This window comes from Dendropsophus ebraccatus, chromosome 11 (assembly GCF_027789765.1).
Source record: "Dendropsophus ebraccatus isolate aDenEbr1 chromosome 11, aDenEbr1.pat, whole genome shotgun sequence".
Lineage (NCBI taxonomy): Eukaryota > Metazoa > Chordata > Amphibia > Anura > Hylidae > Dendropsophus > Dendropsophus ebraccatus.
Window position 1 is genome coordinate 56,317,703 of NC_091464.1, and position 19,170 is coordinate 56,336,872.

The 19,170-nt window shown below is 47.8% G+C and overlaps 1 protein-coding gene across 1 annotated transcript; it reads right to left on the reverse strand.

Moving 5' to 3' along the window:
* Positions 1-10,107: 10,107 nt before the first annotated feature.
* LOC138767401 (zinc finger protein 84-like) lies at positions 10,108-12,474 on the reverse strand. The gene is made up of 3 exons (XM_069944901.1): positions 12,469-12,474; positions 12,140-12,221; positions 10,108-11,701 (listed from the first exon to the last, which is right to left on the reverse strand). Exons 1-3 carry the CDS (start codon positions 12,472-12,474, stop codon positions 10,506-10,508), a joined length of 1,284 nt encoding a protein of 427 aa, XP_069801002.1. The 3' UTR covers positions 10,108-10,505.
* Positions 12,475-19,170: the final 6,696 nt, after the last annotated feature.

Here is a 19,170-nt window from a genome sequence, read left to right on the forward strand (position 1 = left end):
TATTACACGAAATGATTATCGTTCAAATCCGAACGATTTAACGATTTTTCGAATGAAAATCGTTCCGTGTAATACCACCCTAACAATCCTTCCCCTCCAGTCATTTACCTGCTTTATTACTAGAGATACAAGGGACGTCATGTGAGACTCTCACCTCTCCAGTTATCCAGTAGATTATCTCTAGGGTGAGGTCTAGTATCCTTCCCGCCATCTGCTCTCTCTCCTTCTCCATCCCTGGTGGGTAATTTTCAAGAATGACCATCTTCTTTCAAGGAAAACTTTAGTTATTAGTGTCATGTACTTTAGGTACCTGAGGAAAAATAAGTGGATTTGGAGCTAAATTTCATTTTCTGTAAAAAAAACATGCCTCACTAAATGTCAATTGAAAAGGACTATGGATATTGATATAATGAGAGTATCTGCAGGATGAGGTCTTATATCCTTAGGCTGCATTCCCACGTTCCGTGATCCTGACGGATCACGGACGTGGAATGCATGTACCGGAGTCCCCCCGCGCCCGGACAGCATCTGTAATTAGCTGCTGGGAGCGGGGGAGACTGTATTCATAAGCACCGCGCGGTGCTGTTACTACAGCGCGGCGCTTATGAATAGTCTCCCCCGCTACCAGCATCTAATTACAGATGCTGTCCGGGCGCGGGGGGACTCCGGTACATGCATTCCACGTCCGTGATCCTTCAGGATCATGGAACGTGGGAATGCAGCCTTACAGTTGTGTTCTCTTATCCATCTTTGGTGGGTGTGACTGTGAGAGTCCTAACATGATCTACAGTAAAACCTCTTGGAGACAACAATCCAAACTGCATTAATAAGTGATCCTCCATGGGGGTGGTCTCCTCATAGAAGATGGTCAGTTTGTATTTTATATGGTGGAGAAATCGGTTTTGGATAGTAGGGTGTCACCGTCTTATAGAGAGGTGTCACTGTATTACTCAGCCGGCCTCAGGATACATATTGCAGTGTACTACATCCAGCAGCCAGATCTAATATCTCACACAACTAACTATACATGGTTCCAGTCCACTGTCCACCATTTCCTTCTACTGTGTATAATCCCAGATTATAAGACATCACTGCAGCAGTACATTCTCTCAAAAGGGGTTATCTGTGACATTAAAAAGTGCTGCAGTATGTGGATATATACATAATTTAGGACTTATTTCCACATTCTGTATTTTATGGGCCCTATGGATGGTGAAGCCCTGTAGTGGAGTGTTTCTCCTCCTGGCATGATGTATCAATATCATGCCGGGAGCGGGGAAACTGTTTGAATCTCTGCGGCACTGTACTGACACAACACAAAGCCGCACAACTCTGTCATTACAGTGCAGTGGAGATTCAAACAGTTTCCTCGCTTATACATCCCGCCGGGCAGCATAACACTCTATTACAGGGTTTCCCCATCCGTAGAGCCTGTAAAATATGGGACGTGGGAATAACCCTCAAAGATACGTCACTACCTGGCTGTGTTTGTGTTGCTTTCTGTCTCCTCTCCTCCTCATTGTGCACTAACACTTCCTGGTGGGGGAGGGAGTAGTTCTCTGCCGCCTCTTCCTCCTCCCTCCCATCTACACCTCAGTCACCAGCTGCATCTCCTCCTACTACACCCCTAGCATCTGTGTCCTGCATCGTCCTCTTCTGGTCACATGACCCCTCTCCCTCCACCCTCTCCTCTGGTCACATGACTCCTCTTCCTCCTCCTCTGATCACATGACTCTCTTCCCTCCACACTTTCTATCTTGCTCTGCACAAGTATCAGCTACATACTACATAGAAAATAGATACCATGCAGCACACATACGGTGATACTGACAAAATGTATTCAAGAGAATGCTGTGAATGGCGCAGGCCCAACACCAGTAGCCTGTAGTGAAGTGATTGTAGCCATCTACAGCCTTCTCACAGAACCGGGGGACATGCTTCAGAAGTTCAGAAGAACTTTGCACTATGGAGGCCCAGATGTGCGGGGAATCCGGGAGGTATAGGCGCTGTTCAGCAGATTAGGACTCCTTCAGATACAGACATACAGTAACCAGGCCCACTGTGTAGTGGGAGAACTGAGCTGCAGTCGCTACACAGTAAAGGGAGACAAACTCCATACAATGTCTATGGTGGGTGCCGCCTCCCCCCGGTTAGTGACTGATGAGACATCCTGTGGATTATTACCACATGATCATGTCAAGACCAACTTGTGATGATACATCATTCTTGATATTGTAAAAAGATTCATAGAGATTCACTTTATACTTTTGTTGGCTGTACCAGTCGCTTACGGGGTTTGGTCAATGGTATAAGGCAGGGGTGGGGAACCTTTTCCATGTCGAGGGCCAGTCAGGCAATAATAAAATCATTCGAGGGCCGCATACTGTGCGTGGCAGTGAAGTAGCGTGGGTTTGTAGCACCCAGGGCAAGGCAAAGTATTGTTCCCCTAGTGCCCCTGCTATTGTAGTTAACCCCCAGTGATGCCCCTTGTAGTCTAGTTTACCCACAAGTCATGCCCCTTGTAGTCTAGTTATCCCCCCCCCCAGTGATTCCTCTGGTAGGCCTAGTTACCCCCCCATCCAGTGATGTCCCTGGTAGCCTAGTTAACACCCCCCCAGTGATGCCTCTGGTAGCCTAGTTAACACCCCCCCAGTGATGTCCCTGGTAGCCTAGTTAACACCCCCCCCCCCCAGTGATGCCTCTGGTAGCCTAGTTAACACCCCCCTGCCAGTGATGTCCCTGGTAGCCTAGTTTACCCCCCCCCCCCCAGTCATGTCCCTGGTAGCCTAGTTAACCCCCCCAGTCATGTCCCTGGTAGCCTAGTTACCCCCACCCCCAGTCATGTCCCTGGTAGCCTAATTACCCCCCCCCCCCCCCGTCATGTCCCTGGTAGCCCAGTTAACCCCACCAGTTATGTCCCTGGTAGCCTAGTTAACCCCCCAGTGATGTCCCTGGTAGCCTAGTTAACCCCCCACCGATGTCCCTGGTAGCCTAGTTAACCCCCCAGTGATGTCCCTGGTAGCCTAGTTAACCCTCCCCCCAGTCATGTCCCTGGTAGCCTAGTTAACCCCCCAGTCATGTCCCTGGTAGCCTAGTTAACCCCCCAGTGCCTGTCCCAAATAAAAAAAATAAACATCCCACTCACCTTTCCTCCGCTCCCACGCTGCCCAGGTCCTGTTCTCTCCCCTCTAGCCTGTGCCTGTCTTCTCCTGCAGGCGGCGCATGATGAAATGATGTCATCGCGCGTGGCCCGCAGGAGAAGGAAGACGTGCACCACTCTGGTGGGGAAGGAGCCGGCACAGACAGCAGCCTCCTGTGTCAGAGACACAGGAAGATGCTGTGAATACCGACTCCTGCCCCACCAGAGCGGAGCGCACATCACAGGGGAGCCGCCGGCTGGATCGGGAGGTCTCAGGGGCCAGATGCGACCTGCGGTCGGAGGTTCCCTACAGCTGGTATAAGGTGTATGGCGCTTTTCCGACCATTCACCAACGGATGGTGATGATGGAGATAGGGGTTGGGTGTGATGGAAAATCGCCTTCCGACCCCTTTCTTTAGGGAGAGATAACCCTCCCCTCCCTATAGGCAACACATAGGGCCTGGGCCAAATGTTCTTGCATATGGGGAAGACAGGGGCAAGATAGAAGAGATAACTAATGGCCGGGCAATTGTTATTGAAGGTGAATGGTGTATATACAAAACAGAAAATCTGTATAAAAATGGTGGGAGATGTGGAGATGTAGGTAAAAGCTGTCAGGGCATGCTGGGAGTTGTATGTAAAGACTGTCAGGGCATCCTGGGAGTTGTGTCTAAAGTCTGTCGGGGCATGCTCGGAGTTGTAGGTAAAGTCGGTCGGGGCATGATGGGAGTTGTAGGTAAAGGTTGTCAGAGCATGCTGGTAGTTTGTCACGGCCGCGGCGGCTTCCCGCGTTCCGGGTCGCCGCCGCGACCGCCTCCTGTCCCATGCAGCCGCCGGGGTCCTTGTGTAGGGACCCGGCGCTGCTGCTAGTTCGGCCTCTGGGGCGCCTCACCTCTCCTCCGTTCCTGTCTCGGTCTGTGCCGGCCGGCGCGCGCGTCCCCGCCTCCTAGGGCGCGCGCGCGCCGGCTGTCTCAGATTTAAAGGGCCAGTCCGCCCTTAATTGGTTAGTTGCACCAATCACTCCCCTATAAATCCCAGCATGCCCTGTCCCTTGTGTTGGAGCCTCTACATGCTTCCCATAGCGTTTGGCCCAGCTCCCTGTTGTTCCTGATTCCTGTCCGCTACCTGGTCCCTAGTCCCTGTTCCTGATTCCTATCCGCTACCTGGTCCCTAGTCCTTGTTCCTGGTTCCTGTTCCCCTGTTTCACCATTGCTCCTGTGTTCAGCCTGTCACCTGCGGTTACGCCTACAGACCTCTGCCAGCACCATCTCCTGCCTACTGCTCCTGCCACGCCTCGCCTGCCGTCACTAGCAACCAAGCCAGGGGTAGCGACCTGGGGGTCGCCTGCCGCAGCAAGTCCATCCCGCCTTGCGGCGGGCTCTGGTGAAAACCAGCGGCCCCTTAGACTCCGCTCCCTGGTGAGGTTAGTGCCATCGCTGGTGACGGTCCAGTGGATCCACTACTCCAGGCGTTACAGTAGGCTCCAACCATGGATCCCGGCGAGGTGCCTGATCTCCGTGACGTCGCCAGAGTGGTCGCTCAACAGGCTCAACAGATCCAGCAACAGTCGCAGCAAATCCAGCAATTGACTGCCGCCCTACAGCAGCATACTACAGCCCAGCGCCTATCTCCACCTGCAGCTACCTCGAGACTTCTACTGGCTCTCCCAAGCAAATACTCTGGTGACTCCAAGTTGTGCAGAGGATTCCTGACCCAATGCACTATGTATATCGAACTTCTAAGCAATCAGTTTCCCACTGAACGCTCTAAAGTGGCTTTCATCATCAGCCTATTAGAGGGTAGAGCTCTGGCCTGGGCCACGCCGCTGTGGGACCGAGATGACCCTGCTGCTGCCAATCTCCGAACCTTCTTATTCGAGTTTCGCTCCGTCTTTGAGGAACCTGCCCGTGCTTCTTCAGCTGAAACTGCTCTCCTCAACCTCTCTCAAGGGAGCTCCTCTGTTGGCGATTACGCCATCCAGTTCCGTACCCTGGCGGCTGAATTGGACTGGAATGAAGCCGCTCTAATAGCCACCTTCAAGAAGGGCCTGTCTAGTCGGATGAGAGACGTGCTTTCCGCCCGAGACCTACCCACCTCCCTGAACGAACTCATCCTACTGGCCACCAGAGTTGATACTCGTTTTTCGGAGAGGCAGGAGGAGGTTCGGCATGAACATCTACTAGGCTTGCCTCGTCGCCATCACCAGCTGGCGCCGGTTTTCCAGACTCCTGACTTTCCGGTGTCCCAGCCCTCTCCTGAGATTCCTATGCAGGTGGAACGGGCTCACCTGACGCCTGATGAAAGAATTTGTCGTCTGGAGCTGAATCTCTGCCTTTACTGCGGTGGTTCGGATCACTTTCGGCTGAGATGTCCCCTACGTCCCCAAACGTCCGGGAAATGCTCCCACCTAGGTCAGGTGGGACAGGTGTCCCTAGGTGTGAATGCTACCTTTCCAAGTTTGTCTATGCCGGTTTCCATCCAGTCACCCTCAGGAAAGAATCACCAGACTACTGCCTTTCTCGATTCGGGGTCAGCAGGCAGTTTTATTGCGGCAACATTGGTCCAAAGATGGCGGCTACCCGTGATCCAACTAGCCAGGCCCCTGACTATCTCCTCGGTCACGGGCGAGATTCTTACCGACCAGATATATTTCCAGACCGCACCTCTAGTCCTCCAGGTGGGTCCTTTACATCAGGAAAAGATATCCTTCTACGTCCTGCCCCATTCATCCCCCGCCATCCTCCTGGGACTCCCTTGGCTGCAATTACATGCTCCTAAGCTGGACTGGAGAACCGGGGAGATTATCAGTTGGGGTCAGGACTGTTCCAACCAGTGTCTCAAGTCACCTCAGACCAAGTACTCGGTGTCGTCACCTGACCCCGCCAAGCCTCTATCCGGCCTACCGGCAGAAGACCAAGACTTGGCGGATGCCTTCTCTGCCGAGAAGGATCTCATCCACAAACCCACATCCCCTCGCCACAGTATACCTCCTGATCGCCTAGTACCAGTCGTCACCTCTACTCTTCAGAGAATACCCCCCGGAGAGACCCATGTTCACCCTGCGCTTCGAAGAGGGATTTTGAAGTGGGGACATTCCTCATTGGAGGCCGGGCACCCTGGAGTCCGAAAGACCGGGCAACGGATCTCCCGCCACTACTGGTGGCCCAGTTTGTTCCAAGATGTCAAAGACTTTGTGGCTTCCTGTGCCATTTGCAGGCAAGAAAGAGGGGGAGGCCAAAGGGGGGGGGTACTGTCACGGCCGCGGCGGCTTCCCGCGTTCCGGGTCGCCGCCGCGACCGCCTCCTGTCCCATGCAGCCGCCGGGGTCCTTGTGTAGGGACCCGGCGCTGCTGCTAGTTTGGCCTCTGGGGCGCCTCACCTCTCCTCCGTTCCTGTCTCGGTCTGTGCCGGCCGGCGCGCTCGTCCCCGCCTCCTAGGGCGCGCGCGCCGGCTGTCTCAGATTTAAAGGGCCAGTCCGTCCTTAATTGGTTAGTTGCACCAATCACTCCCCTATAAATCCCAGCATGCCCTGTCCCTTGTGTTGGAGCCTCTACATGCTTCCCATAGCGTTTGGCCCAGCTCCCTGTTGTTCCTGATTCCTGTCCGCTACCTGGTCCCTAGTCCCTGTTCCTGATTCCTATCCGCTACCTGGTCCCTAGTCCTTGTTCCTGGTTCCTGTTCCCCTGTTTCACCATTGCTCCTGTGTTCAGCCTGTCACCTGCGGTTACGCCTACAGACCTCTGCCAGCACCATCTCCTGCCTACTGCTCCTGCCACGCCTCGCCTGCCGTCACTAGCAACCAAGCCAGGGGTAGCGACCTGGGGGTCGCCTGCCGCAGCAAGTCCATCCCGCCTTGCGGCGGGCTCTGGTGAAAACCAGCGGCCCCTTAGACTCCGCTCCCTGGTGAGGTTAGTGCCATCGCTGGTGACGGTCCAGTGGATCCACTACTCCAGGCGTTACATAGTTGTATTTAAAGGCTGTCAGGGCATCCTGGGAGTTGTGTCTAAAGTCTGTCGGGGCATGCCGGGAGTTGTAGGTAAAGTCTGTCGGGGCATGATGGGAGTTGTAGGTAAAGGTTGTCAGAGCATGCTGGTAGTTGTATTTAAAGGCTGTCAGGGCATCCTGGGAGTTGTGTCTAAAGTCTGTCGGGGCATGCCGGGAGTTGTAGGTAAAGTCTGTCGGGGCATGCTGGGAATTGTAGGTAAAGTCTGTCGGGGCATGATGGGAGTTGTAGGTAAAGGTTGTCAGGGCATGCTGGGAGTTGTATGTAAAGGCTGTCAGGACATGCTTGGAGTTGTACCTTAAGTCTGTTAGGGGATGGTAAAATGGTCAGATGATAGTGATGACTGGAAGATAAAAGGGTTTAGGGTTTATCCAGGCTTACTAGAAAAATACGGCCACTTTCTATTAGATACAGCATCACTGCAACCCCAGACCTTTATTTTCTCTTATCCTGGATAACCCCTATAACTTATTATTTGTTCACTGCTTCACTGTCACTAATCCTGCCTCCTGTCCAACACCTCATTGGTTCAGCTGTTGGTTTTGGCTAAATGGAGAAGAAAGTAAAGTGATTGACTCTGATCAGAAAAGGTGCCCCCAATGAGTCACTGGATGTACAGTAACTGTAATTACTTAAATAATTTGCAGAGCCTATGTAACACTGTTATCTGTCCCTATATGATCACTGTAGGGGAGTAATGTTGGTCTGTGTACAGTTCATTAGAAATTTGGGTATAATATTTTGTCGCTATGGTAATGGTGTGGCAGCATTATTTGGTCCTTATACAGTACAATGTTGGTTTCACATTAGTTTTTTTTTAGCAACAGTATGGAGATAATTGTTTCTTATATAGTGGTATATTTTGGTAACTGTGTGACTATTATATAGAAGTATACATTCCGCTTTGTTGGTCCTGTTATACCAATGCAGATGGGGAGGACACCCTCTGAATTTTCATTTCTGGAAGCAAAAAACTAAAATAATAATATAAAATAACCTAGACATTTCCTTTGAGTTGAGACAAAGGTTTTAACATGTGTGCATCTCACCTCAGGCCCTACTACTGTAGCACCTGTTCTGTCTGTATTTCCTTTAGTTCACTTGTGGAGCATAACATTACACCAAGTAAGCTTTACTTGATAACTCAGTTTGCTATGGCTTTTAGAGATGAGCGAGCACTACTAGCTATTCAATCAGGTAGCTATGACAGCTATGGCTGACATGCCAGGCCGCACTGATACACCAGGCCGGGCAGCTCTGACCTCGGACAGGGAGATAGAAATACCGAAAATACCATCCTGGGTCAGTTAACCGATGCCAGAGATGGTATTTGTATTTTCACGAAATATCGCCCTGCCCTACCCACACCCATCGTTGAGCTTGATGTGTGCCGGGCTCTGGCTCTTGATATGTCCTCCCAGCCCGCCTTAGCCACTGATTAGCTGAGTGGCCATAAACAAGAAAGAAGACCAGGGGAGGGTGAGTAGGATTCCCCCCAACCCATACCCATGGCACCTTCCAGATCAGCCACAGGACCTCTGCTGATCCGGAAGGTCTTGTCTCCATGGATATCGGGTCCATGGTCCATGGAGATCTGACCTTCCGGATTAGCAAAGAATCTCATTGCTAATTTGGAGGGTACACTTTAAGGCTGCAGGAAATGAATTAACAGCATATTTTTGTTTCAGTTTAACTATTTTTGTAAACAAAAAATAGCTAAATTAAAACAAGAATGTGCCGTCTTAAGTAAATATAAGCTAAAACCTGTAGCGGTATTAACGATCCCTGGCAGTAATAGTGCTACTTTTTTCCGTTTATATTCACTTTAAAAAGCTAATTTTATTCTAATAATGCTAATAATAATTCTAATGCTTTTATTTGTATAGCGCACACAGATTCCGCATCGTTTTTGCCAATTATGCCAATTTACATCGTTTTTGCCAATTATGGCTCCCTGTCCTCAAAAGGGCTCCCAATCTAAATCCACCTATCTGTATGTTTTGGGTGTGGGAGAAAACCGCAGTACCCGGAGGAAACCCACGCAAACACGGAGAGAACATACAAACTCTTTGCAGATGTTGCCCTTGGTGGGATTTGGACCCAGGACCCCAGCGCTGCAAGGCTACAGTGCTAACCACTTAGCCACCGTGCTGCCCATTTTGCCATTTGATAGTGGGGTAATACTGTGATTTGGGTGTGTTAGGGTCCATTTACACAAAAAGATTATCTCACAGATTATCTGCCAAAGATTTAAAGCCAAAGCCAGGAATGGATTTGAAGAGGAGAAATCTCAGGCTTTACTTTGTGACCTGATATCTGCTTATAGTCTGCTTCTGGCTATGGCTTCAAATCTTTGGCAGATAATCTGTCACATAATCTTTCTGTGTAAATGGACCCTTAGCTGCACCCAGGCATGCTTCCCCTGCTGTCCCAGGTGCATTCCAGAGGTGTTTGCCTCATTTTCTCAGGCGTCATTGTCGACTTGATGACCTCCAAATGGTTGAATTTAGGATTCGAAGAAACAAGCATGCATCTCACATTGACTTCAATAGGATTCGATATGTGATCGAATTGTCCAGCATTAAAGAGCATTCGAATCGAATTTATGTCTCGTGGACTCTACTAGGAATGAGGGATGGATTTTGTTACATTGTGTGTAGATTTTTTAAATGTTTTAGCCATTTTATTTGTATATATGTGTGTTTAGAGAATGTGGTTTGTAGTATCTATCAAGATAATAACCTATGGGCTCGTTCACACTGAGAAAAAGTGGTGGAATTTCAAGCGGAGCCAGCTCCATGGATTTTGCTTGAAATTCTGCCACTTTTCCTCATTGTGAACGAGCCCTGAGGGTTTCTCATGTATCAGGTAGGAGGAATAATGTCTAAATATATACAAAAAGAATAATACAAACAAAGCAATGATAAGTCTCCATACTTTATTCTCAGAGAAGAATTTTTGCATGAAGACAACTTGGTAGAAACTTGGTTAAATTTGGATATAGCCGTAACTGGCCATATGTAATCTTATTCTCCTGCCTAATCTTCAGGCCGAGGTGTAAAGACAAGTCCATGCTGGGCAGTACAGTTACTGTACATGGATCCAATTCTCAATGTTCATTATATGGAGCATTAACAACCCAATCGCTCAGCATAGACTCATGTCTCTCCATGTCTTATATGAATATGAGAGCAGAATAACATTACAGAGACCCTGTAAGTGAGAAAGCATCCTGAGATAGAAAGTCCTACACTGAGCCCCAAACCAGCCATATCTACTACAATCCCAACAGTATAATGACTTCCCTAGGCGAATTATTCGGCTATCTGATTATAAACTTAAAAAAAAAAAAATTAGTGCAGAATTATTGCTTCTTCCCTTTGTGAGTTCTTAGATGTACCGTAAGATATGATTTTCTGTTAAAACACTTTGCACATTCGGGGCATGAAAATGGCTTCTCTCCTGTGTGAGTAAACTGATGTGTAAGAAGATGTGATTTTAAAGAAAAACATTTTCCACATTCAGAACATGAAAATGGCCTCTCTCCTGTGTGACTTACCTGATGTCTAACAAGATGTGATTTTGAAGAAAACCCTTTTCCACATTTCAAACATAAATATGGTTTCGCCCCTGTGTGAGTTCTGTGATGTTGCACAAGATATGATCTCTGACTAAATGATTTTCCACATTCTGTACATAAAAATGGCTTCTCTCCTGTGTGTGTTCTCTGATGTATAACAAGACATGATTTTGAAGTAAAACATTTGTCACATTCCAAGCATAAAAATGGCTTCTCTCCTGTGTGAGTTCTCTGATGTCTAACAAGTTGTGATTCCAGGCTAAATGATTTTCCACATTCTGCACATGAAAATGGCTTCTCTCCAGTGTGAGTTCTCTGATGTTTCACAAGTTCTAACTTCCAATTAAATGATTTTTCGCATTCTGAACATGAAAATGGCTTTTGCCCTGTGTGAGTTTTTAGATGTACAACAAGAGATGACTTCTGGGTGAAACATTTTCCACATTCTGAACATGAAAATGTCTTATCTCCTGTGTGAGTTCTCTGATGTTTCAAAAGATCTGATTTCCAACTAAATGATTTTCCACATTCCGAGCATGAAAATGGCTTATGCCCTGTGTGAGTTTTTAGATGTCCAACAAGAGTTGACTTCTGGGTGAAACAACTTCCACATTCAGGGCATGAAAATGGCTTAAGCCCTGTGTGAATTCTTAGATGTCCAACAAGAGATGACTTTTTTGTGAAACAATTTCCACATTCTGGACATGAAAATGGCTTCTCTCCTGTGTGACTTCTCTGATGGTCCACGAGATTTATTTTCTGATTAAAACACTTCCCACATTCCAGACAAGGAAACGATTTCTCTCCTGTGTGGGTTTTCATATGTCTCACAAGATTTGATTTCAGACTAAACCACTTCACACAATTAGGACATGAAAATGGCTTCTCTCCTGTGTGAGTTTTCTGATGAGAAACAAGAAGTGATTTCTTATGAAAATATTTCCCACATTCAGAGCAGAATGGCCTCTTCCCATCTTCACCTGGAAAAAGAAATAAAGAAATAACATGCATTTCAAACAAAACTTTATTTTTTTATTAACATACATGTACAGGCAGGAAAGACACAGCAGGTCAGGTCATCACTAGGAGAAATCAGAACGCTACCAGGGTAGGGGCAGAAAAACATTGGTTCCAGTCCTGGGAAACTGGGAAAAGTTTCCCAGGACTGGATCCAGCTTTTCCCAGCACCCAGTAAGGAGCGACACGGAGCAGCAGTCAGTTATAAGGCAGCAGGCTGATGAGCGGATTACAGAGATAACGGAGTGCTTCACTTTCTTATTACTGTAAATTCGCTAATCTCTACCAGTCACCATGCACAGCAGCTCCACTGCTCATTGATATCATAAATACCATATACATCTCCTCCACTGAAAAGCAGGTAGAGGACTGTAAGTGTAATATGTATGAAAGGCTCTCACCATTCTCTGACACTGATATGGGGGTCTCAGCTCCACTCGTTGTTCCTACATAACTTTCCTGCAATGACCTTACATTCTGGACCTAAGAATGAAACAATAGGGAATCTTATATGCAGGTGAAAAGGAAGGAGGATCTCCTCTAGGGGCGATCAGACAGGATCAGCAGTCAGTCAGGTATATTACATATAAAAAGCAATGTGTGTTATTATGTCACATGAAATGAAGGGAGCTGATCCTGAAGTGGACAGCTGTGCTCACTAACAGTATTCACCAACATCACAGCTTTTACAGTAAAGAAGCTTTTAACTCCAACTTAAGATAACACCTACTTCCATTTAGTCAGTGACATGTCACTGTTTACCTTTGTGGTGTTCTTACTATGATAAGCCGCTCCCAGTATTTCTTGTATTCTCTCTTCATATGTAGACGTCACTTTTCAGGACTAAATGAAGTTTATCACTATGACTGAGGCTGCACTAATGTCTTATGCAGCAGTACTGGATCTTACAGTACATGACAGGATTCTCTTAGCTTTAGAAGCAGCTGATTGGCATTGTGCTGTTAAGTCATTGATTTACACTGCAGAACTTTACATTTATCCACATTGCGTCTATAGATCCAAGTGCAGAGGAGGAAGTTTACCACTATATGTAGCCACAACCAACACCAGATCATATACAGTATACAGGGCCGGCTCCAGCTTTTTGTGGGCCCTTGGGCGACAGAGCCTCGGCGGGCCCCTTTGAGGAGCAAATCATGGAGAGACAGGCGAGGAAAGATTTGCAGCAGAAGAAACATGCGGCTGCTGCATATCTTTCTCCTCCTGTATCTCCTGATCTCTGCAGTAGTCAGGACTCTGGAGGAGTCAGACCCAGTCACAGGATTATATATATATATCATGCTGGTGCTGCTAGTTCTCTAGTATACAGCTCCTTCTGTTTGTGTGTGTTTGTCTGTGTATATTTTACACACACAGAGCAGGAGCTGTATACTAGAGAACTAGCAGCACCAGCATTATATATATATATATATATATATATATATTTATTTATAATATGAACATGGTGAGACCTCTAGTTCTCCTATATACAGGCCCTGCAGTGATATACAGTGTGTGTATATATATATATATATATATATATATATATATATATATATATATATATACACACACACACACACACACTGTATATCACTGCAGGGCCTGAATATAGGAGAACTAGAGGTCTTACCATGTTCATATGATAGATAGGAGATAGGGAAATAGATAGATAGATAGATAGATAGATACAGATATCTAGTTGTTTTGTGTATAGAGGTCCTGCTGTAATATATATATAAATATATATATATATATATATATATATATATATATATATCCTGCTGTAATAGATATAGATATATTACAGCAGGACCTCTATACACAAAACAAGTAGAAGAACCAGCACATACAGGACACTTAGTTTGCAGAGCCTACCTGCTGCCCTCTATCAGGTCATGTGTCCGATCACATGACCCGTGACATCATCAAAGGTCCTTCAGACTCAAAGGTCCTCTTTCCTACTCGGCTGTAGGGAAGATTTGTGATGGAAGACAGGTGCTCGGGGGCCCCAGTATGTATCGGCGGGCCCCTAACTGTCACATGCGGCCTCTAGGGGCCCAGTCCCCTTTGTTACTACACTTTTTTTTCTTTTTTACTAACAAAAAAAATGTAGTAACAAACGGGAGTGGGCCCCTAGAGGAGCTATGGGCCCCGGCATTTGCCCTACTTAGCCGGGTGCTGACGCCGGCCCTGACAGTATATACTGGACTGCTGCTTTATATATAAAAAGCTATAGATAATTTACAGTGACATCAGCTTCATGTACCTGATGAACCAGTGAGATATCTTCCTCCTCATCTTTACCATCCTGGGGATATAGAGGACGGGGACATCTCTCTGGTGGATTTCTACTACTGGATCCATCTATAGGAAATAATCACAGTGACTGAATACATTGTATATATGTGATGATCAGATGATGGGGGATCCAGGAGATCCATAACCCTAGTGTTTCCTCTCCTCTTACCTGGTGATGTGAGGCACTGCTGATCCTCCATCATGACATCCTTGTACAGATCCTTGTGTCCTTCTATATACTCCCACTCCTCCATGGAGAAATAGACAGTGACATCCTGACACCTTATAGGAACCTGACACAGACAATGATACAATTATCCTCCAGACCCCTCACCCCTTGGTGTTATTGTATAATGTCCCAGCATTCCCAGCAGCATTGCTCACCTCTCCAGTCAGCAGCTCAGTGATCCTGGAGGTAAGTTCTAGAATCTTCTGCTCATGTATCAGTGACTGAGGTGGAGGCTCGGTGATGGGGCTCTGGGTCCTGCTCCAGCCTCCTGCCCTGACACCAGGGGGCGTCACACACTCACCAGACCCCTTCTTCACTACTGTGTAATCCTGTGTATGGTGACACTGATCACTACAGAGAGTCTAACAATCCTTCCCCTCCAGTCATTTACCTGCTTTATTACTAGAGATACAAGGGACGTCATGTGAGACTCTCACCTCTCCAGTTATCCAATAGATTATCTCTAGGGTGAGGTCTAATATCCCTCCCGCCATCTGCTCTCTCTCCTTCTCCATCCTTGGTGGCTAAAACTTTAGCTATGAGAGTCCTGTACCAAAGGAACCAGAGGGAAAACAAGTGGATTTGTTGCTGAATCTGATCTTACATAAATAAAGGAGCCTCACTAAATGTGAGTTGTAAAGGACTATGGATATTGATATAATGAGAGTATCTGCAGGATGAGGTCTTCTATCATTACAGTCGTGTTCTCTTATCCATCCTTGGTGGGTATGACTCAGAGTCCTAATATGATCTACAGTGATATGACACCTAAAACTACATTAAGTAATCCTCCATGGGGGAGGTCTTCTCATAGAAGATGGGGAGTATGTATTATATATGGCGGAAATGGAACTGAAAATCAATAACAAGAATTCTGTTCTAGGAGGGATTGCAGAGATGCCACTGTATTACACAGCCGGCCTCAGGATACATATTGAAGTGCACTACATACTGCAGCCAGATCTAATATTCCACACAACTATACGTCTCATATCTCTGTTATCCCAAAGTAATATCCACAGAAAGTGGATATATACATACCTAAAGATACATCACTACCTGGCTGTGTTTGTGTTGCTTTCTGTCTCCTCTCCTCCTCATTGTGCAGTAACACTTCCTGGTGGGGGAGGGAGTAGTTCTCTGCCGGCTCTTCCTCCTCCCTCCCATCTACACCTCAGTCACCAGCTGCATCTCCTCCTACTACACCCCTAGCATCTGTGTCCTGTCCCATCCTCCTCTGGTCACATGACCCCTCCACCTCCTCCTCTGGTCACATGACTCCTCTCCCTCCACCTCCTCCTCTGGTCACATGACTCCTTTCCCTCCACCTCTGGTCACATGACCCCTCCACCTCCTCCTCTGGTCACATGACTGCTCTCCTTCCACACTTTCTGTCTTGCTGGGTTCTCTCCACTCTCTGTAACCAGCTGGAGTCTTATAAACTGCACAAGTATCAGCTACAGACATACTGTAGGGATACACATTAGTTTCCTCTCACTGAGCACATGTATGTGTATGTCTAACACTAAGAGAGTGTCTATATCTACATTTCTTTCTGAAAACTCTCAACAAAGTGTGGCATCAGGGATGTAACTACCACTGTAGCAGCCATGGCAGCTTCTATGGGGCTTGCAGTATCAGGGGGGCCCGTGGCCCGCTCCTGCAATACATTAAGACCCCAGAGCTGTCATTATTTGCAGCACCTGGTGGCCTCCCGGGTTCTGCAAATGTCTCTTTAACTGCAAGCACTCTCAACCAGTTCTTGCAGTTATGACTACACTTGTCAGCTTACTGGTCAGTCAGGAAGGGGGCCCAGCCATTTTAGTTACTCCCCTGTGTGGCAATAAAAAAATCAACGTTTTGACAACCTTCTGTCATTTTCAAGCGTGCTCAGTGAAACGTATTCCCACAGGATGGTAAAAGTAAGGAGACACACTGTGCAATAATATATGATAATGGCTCTTGGGGGCCGAACGGGAGAGATTGAGGGGCCAAACTATATTGGTAGCTGCCATAGTGGCTGCTATGGGGCCCCCTACATCTGGGGGCCCAATGGTCTGCTCATCCTTGTAATGTCTTTGGTTAGCCGTTCAGTACATTTGTCCTGAAACTGGCTAACCTGTGATGGTGTGTACTACAGCTGCCCCACTACACTAGGGGGCCGTCACTTCAGACTCCCATCCTCCCACCTCCTGAAACACTTACTGCTGGGCAGGCACAGCCGAGGCAGCACAGAGAGAGGGAAAGACCTGCAAATTTACTGTGTGGGGTTATGAGCCTGAGGGGAAGAGTAAACTTCTGTGTGTGTTTGTGTCGGAGTATGTGTGTGTCAGTGGAGTGTTTGTGTATGTAGCTGCTGCTGTGTATGCCAAACTTTGATTTTAGTTGTAAGACCCCTACCTCATTATTGATGGAAGTTGTTTCCCTTATATATTGCCCCATTTTTGTACATCAGTAGTATTTATCAGCTGATTGACAGGTCTGCTTCCAAAGAGTTTCTGCAGAAGCTGCAATTCATGCTGGGTTCTGATTTGCAATGCTATGATCTACCACATGAGCCCTCTTGCCGTCCTTCTGCTGTAGAATGCACATAAAAGATGTTCTGCAGCAGCTGTTAGTAATTTTGGATTCATTATTAATCACAAGGGTCCCCACCACACACTGAAGACACCATAAGTATTGTCACTTTAGCTTATTTCAGCAATCAGGTGATTGCCAGTTTTGCTTCTAAAGATGCTCTGCAGCAGCTGCTATTAATGCCAGGTTTAAATCTTTAATTAAATAAGTGTATAATATAGTATAGAATGTAATTAAATGTAAATCCCAAGTGTGTAACTGTAATTACTTATATAATCTGCAGAGCCTGTGCAACACTGTTACCTGCTCCTATACGATCACTGTAATGTTGGTCTGTGTACCGTTGTTTAATATTTTGTCATGGTGTGGCAGCATTATTTGGTCCTTATACAGTATAATGTTGGTTTCACATGGGGGAGGGGGCTTTGTTTAGCAACAGTATGGAGAGGATATTTTTTCCTTGTATAGTCATATAATTTGGTAACTGACTATTATATAGAAGTATACATGACTGAGGGATAGATAAGCTCGCTATGACACCCAGCCGCCACCGCCAGCCAAACCCCAACTGAAACAATACTCAGACGTTTGGTAGAAAGGTCACAGCGGCCATTTATTAACCAAAATCAAACACTTCATTACACTTTATAATAACTTCTGTACAACAAATTGTAAACATATTTGTAAATACATAACATCCCTGAGTGATGATGTGGAAAGGGACATGGAGCCACCGCTAACCCAATTCTCACTTGCTCAATCCAAAGGTCACAACTTATCCCCAGCCGCCATCACCTAACCCATGGGCATCACATGTTGGCTCCACACTTCCCCCATAACCATTGGCCACAGAGCTAACACATTGAAGCTGGGTACCGCCCCAGCTTCCACCACTACTTTTACTTTTACCACTACTACCACTACCCCTACTTTTACTTTAAAGGGATTATTTTCCCTGTATAACCCAATTTAACTTTATTATTGTGTCCAACTGTTTTGTGGGTGCCTCCAAATCCCCTTCCCATCCATGCTGCTGTGACAACACATGCAAGACCAAATAGAGGGAGGGCGAGCGGGCAACTTTTCCCCTACCTTGCTCCACTGCAACTGACTGGCCTCCTGCTGGCAACTCCCTTAAATCACCTCCACCAGCTCCCCCTCCTCTTTCCTGCCATAACCACACTGAGGCCCCATTCACACGTCCGTGTCAGTTTTTACTGTCAGGAAATCCTGATCAGGAAGCCTCAAATGTCATCAGGAAAGTATCAGGATTTCCTGACAGTAATCCGTTTTTACCATCAGGAAACCATCAGGAAAAGCCTTCAGGATTTCCTGATCAGAAGAAAAAAAATAGGACATGATGGGAGATGTAGTTCTGCAAACTGGATGGTCACAGCTTGCAGAACTACAACTCCCATCATGTCCGGCAGACAGGTCATGATGGGAGTTGTACTTCTGCAACCTGGATGGTCACAGGCTGCAGAGGTGCAACTCCCATCATGACCTGTCAGCAGGGCATGGTGGGGGCTGTAGTGTGTCATATCACCTGTCCTCGATCCTGCTCTGGCTGCTCTTCTTCTTTTCTCCTCTTCTGTCATCGCTTGTGAGGTCCAGGGGGGACGGCCAGGCGCTGAGGTGAGTATATGTGTGTGTGTGAAGGGCGGGTTCGTGCAATCTGAGCCCGGGAGGGGGGGGGGTGGTCGTTCAGCAGTACAGGGTGGTCGGGAGGCAGGCCGAGGTCCGGGCGATGGGAGGGGGGGGGGGGGTCAGAATAGGGTGGTCTGGTGGCACCATTGAGGTCCGGGGCGGGGGGGGGGTTGTCGGGCAGCGGCTAAGATGGGGGGGGGTGTTGTCGGGCCGCGGCTGAGATACGGGGGGGGGGGGAGAGAATGGGGGTTCGGTAGAGCCGCTAAGTTAGGGGGCGGGGGAATAAAGCGGCGGCATGACGGGGGTCTGGCTGCTGAAGGCGGAATTGGAGGAGGGGGGGGGAGTCGGGCAGCGGGCGCTGAGGTCCGGGGGTGGGGGGAAGAGCAGGGGGTCCAGCAGCAGAGCGAATGGGAGGAGGGAGTCGGGCAGCACGGCGCAGCAGGAGGCCGGTGGAGGCGGCTGGTGAGGTCTGGGGGAGAGGGCTATGGCCGTGGGGGTGCACAGACAATTCGGAACCCCGGACGCTTTCCTGATGTACATCAGGAAAGCGTCCGTGGTTCCGGCGCTCCCATAGACTTCTATGGGGGCGTACGTGCCGGATTTCCGGACGAAAATAGGACAGGATCTAAAATATCCGGTCCTCTTTTCCGGAACGGACACCCTTCCAGAAAAATCCGG

Excerpts from the sequence above, each read along its gene's own strand:
- LOC138767401 (XM_069944901.1), bottom strand. Across the intron at positions 11,702-12,139 it reads CATATCAGTGTCAGAGAATG|GTGAAGATGGGAAGAGGCCA; the intron begins GTGAGAGCCTTT and ends TTCTTTTTCCAG.